At 40.3% G+C, this 3,700-nt stretch overlaps 1 protein-coding gene across 1 annotated transcript; it reads right to left on the reverse strand.

Annotated features, from left to right (window-relative positions):
* Positions 1-1,099: 1,099 nt before the first annotated feature.
* LOC104227512 (uncharacterized) lies at positions 1,100-3,410 on the reverse strand. Its single transcript, XM_070170133.1, has 4 exons — positions 3,183-3,410; positions 2,225-3,095; positions 1,631-2,046; positions 1,100-1,516 (listed from the first exon to the last, which is right to left on the reverse strand). Exons 1-4 carry the CDS (start codon positions 3,408-3,410, stop codon positions 1,100-1,102), a joined length of 1,932 nt encoding a protein of 643 aa, XP_070026234.1.
* Positions 3,411-3,700: the final 290 nt, after the last annotated feature.

A 3,700-nucleotide genomic window follows, 5' to 3' on the forward strand; every position in this document is an offset into this window, starting at 1 on the left:
AAGATAATGTAGAATCTAAGGTTGCTAATGCATCAGCTCTCTTGTTTTCCTTTCTCGGCACGTGTTGAATAGTTACCTCTCCAAGCCAATTTACCAGTCTTTGAGCATATTTGTGATATGGCACCAACTCTGGCTTCTTGACCTCATAGCTACCCAAAATCTGATTAATCACTAACTTGGAATCTCCAAAAACTTTTAATTGCAATTGTTTAATATCCACAACCATTTCAAGCCCAAGTATGAGCACTTGATATTCAGCAACATTTTTGGATCACCGTTGTGTCAGAGTGAAATAATAGGGCAAAACTTCTCCTTGAGAAGTGATAAACACTATTCCAATGCCAGCTCCTTCATGATGTGCAGCGCCATCAAAATACATCTTCCAAGGAGGCTGAATTTCTATGACCATTGCATCTTCATCAGGCAATTCTTCAAACAACTCCCAATTATCTAGAATCGGATGGTCAGCTAGGAAGTCTGCTAATACTTGTCCTTTTACTGCCTTTTGAGGAACATACACAATTTCAAATTGTTGAAACTAGAGGTACCACCTCGCTAATCGATCACTTAGGACTGGTTTAGACATGACAAACTTGATAGGGTTCGCTTTTGAGACGAGACGCACAACGTGATCTTGGAAGTAATGCTTCCGCTTTTGAATAGAGAAGACAAGTGCCAAACATAACTTCTCAATAGGCGAATACTTGAGCTCATTTGGCGTCATCATCCTACTCAAGTAATAAGGCATATTTTCTTTGCCTTCATTGTTTCCTTGAGCGAGAAGCGCTCTTACTGACCTTTCCTGTGCTGAAATATATAATATTAATGGCTTTCCAGGTATGGGGGCTGCCAGTACTGGAGGTTTCATCAGATAAGACTTAATGCTTTCAAAAGCATTTCTGCAAGCTTGGTCCCATTCAAAAGGAACCCCTTTCTTCATGAGGCGACTAAATGGTTGGCATCTTCTAGCCAGATTCGAAATAAATCTTCTAATATATGCCAACTTACCCTGCAAGCTTTTTAATTCATGAATATCTTTAGGCTCGGGCATTTTCAAGATAGAATCCACCTTAGCTTGATCAATTTCGATACCTCAATGTCAAACAATAAAACCGAGGAACTTCCTAGAAGTAACTCCAAAAGCGCACTTTAACGGATTCATTCTGAGTTGGTATCTCCGAAGTCGTTCAAATACCATCCTCAAATCTTGCAAGTGATCATCTTTCTTCCTTGACTTTACTACCAAGTCGTTAATATAACACTCTGCGTTTTTATGAAGCATGTCATCAAAAATATTTTGCATGGCACGTTGATATGTAGCAACAACATTCTTCAAACCGAAAGGCATTATCTTGTAGCAGTATATACCTTTAGGGGTACGAAAGGCAGTAAGTTCTTCATCCTTCAGTGCCATGCGAATTTGATTATATCCTGATGAACCATCCATGAAAGACATCGCCTCATATCCAGTTGTTGCATTAATCATGAGCTCAGGGATATGAAGAGGAAATTCACCCTTAGGACAAGCGTTATTTAGGTCCTTAAAGTCAATACAAACTCGGATTTGGCCATTCTTCTTTCTTACAGGGACGATGCTTTAAATCCATGTAGGATATTTAACTTCACGAACAAAACTAGCCTCAATAAGCTTGTTAACTTCAGTTTCAATCAAGGGAACCAGTTCAGGTCTGAAGCGACGTTGTGCTTGCTTCACATGACGAGCACCTCGTCTGACAACAAGATGATGAACAACCACTTTGGGGTCTAAACCTGGCATTTCCTTGTAGCTCCAAGCAAATACGTCTTTTAATTCCTTAAGTAGCTCAATATATTTGCCCTCTTCATCATTAGTTAGAGAGACACTTATATATGTGGGCTTTGGATCTTCAACTACTCCGAGATTGACTTCTTTTAGTGCATCAACCGTTGTCTTCACCCCTTCTTCAAGCTCAGGTTGTGCATCTTTAACGTTTTCATCCTCTTGAGGATCACCATCATTGAAAGATATGTGACGACACACATGAATATCAAGGCACTTTTCCTCGGCTTCCGTATAAGATGAAGCATTTTATTCGTCATGAATGGTGATATGATATGATGACCCCACACTTTCTTCATCTTCCTCTGTTCTTTAGTGTGTACTATAGTATGAGCCTTGCTTTGAGGACCTTTTTGCATGAAACTACAAGTTTGGTCTCTCGCCTCATTCTAGAAGGAATCAGACTTGGGCATTGTGTGGTTAAAATCTCCTTTTTAGCGAAGATAGGTGCTCCAATCCTTCTATCGCTTCCATGACGCTTGTTTTCCTTCTTCAGTGGTCCCAACCTATCAAAGACTGAGGTCCTTGTCTTCGTAAGTCGATCAAACACAGAAGGCTTCTTATTAAGTGTCATAGACACTTCTTTAGTAGTAATGTAGTTATAACTTGCCCTTTTAATGGAGATACGGATTGGCGGGGGTTGTTTGTAACCCAATCCTTCACGTGATTGCTTTAGTGGGTACCCTTTCTCCATCATCATCTTTTGAGTAGGCTTTGAAGCTTCAGGCGGGAGCTTTCCCAACTTGGATGGTTCGTTGGGATCATATCTAGCTTTTGCCAACAACTTGTAGGCGTTTGGGTCAAAACCCTTATCTGTGCGCTTTGCATGAAGTACTAGATTTAGAAGCGAATTGTGGCTTGATGATTTGACAAACCCTTTAAGCAACTTTGTTGATGACTTAATTGCATCTATTCGCTTGATAGAAAGGGTCAAGTCTCCTATCACCTTACCTTGTAGTTCAGAAGATGGATCTTCGATCTTCCTTGTCTTCGGGACATAGCGAAGAAGATGAGCCACTTTCTTACTTGAAGATGCCTTATTCATCTTGTTCCGATAATGAAGCACCTGGTCAACTGTAATATTTTCCTTGCTAGTTGTGACCTCAACCTTCTTTGCAACAATTTTGGTCAATATTACTTCATCAACCTTAACCTCCTTTGAGACGTAATTCTTTAAGTAGAATTTTGCATCGGCAAAGTATGATTCAGCCTCAATAAAGGGCTTATCATCAGCAACTATCTTCTTTTCGACCCCATCTTCGCAATATTTCAAGCACTGATGGTAGGTGGATTAAACCACTTTGTTCTCGTATATCCATGGCCTTCCTAACAAGATATTATATGAGGTCTTTGCATCAATCACGTGCATCCATGCACTCGAATGCAAATCTCCCATATTTATCTCCAATTTGATAGCCCCTATAGCTCTTTGCCCCCCTTGATTGAACCCTTGAATCATCAAACGACTTTCACATAGTTCATCCATCGGTATGTCAAGCTCTTTGATAGTACGAATTGGGAGAATATTGACACCAGACCCATCATCGATCAAGATTCTACTTATTCTCTGTTCTCGCACAAAGCCAACCATAAATAGGGGGCGATTATGGTATGTTTCACCAAGCAAAAGATCATCATTAGTAAATGTGATTTTTGCATCACAAACGTCCACTTATTCAAAATTCCCAGTGAGTTTTTCAGGCAAGGGAGGTGGCAGCAATGATGGACCCTCCTTCTTTGTCTCTTCTTCATCTATCTTACAACATGAGGCCTTCATATATTCACAGGAAGCTCGCGGGTGTAACCAGTTTGGCAGGAATTCCTCCAATGTCACTGGAAGACGTAGCCTTTGATAGTGATTCTCAGCCATTTTTGCTTTCT

Source organism: Nicotiana sylvestris, chromosome 3, assembly GCF_000393655.2.
Source record: "Nicotiana sylvestris chromosome 3, ASM39365v2, whole genome shotgun sequence".
Taxonomy (NCBI): Eukaryota; Viridiplantae; Streptophyta; class Magnoliopsida; order Solanales; family Solanaceae; genus Nicotiana; species Nicotiana sylvestris.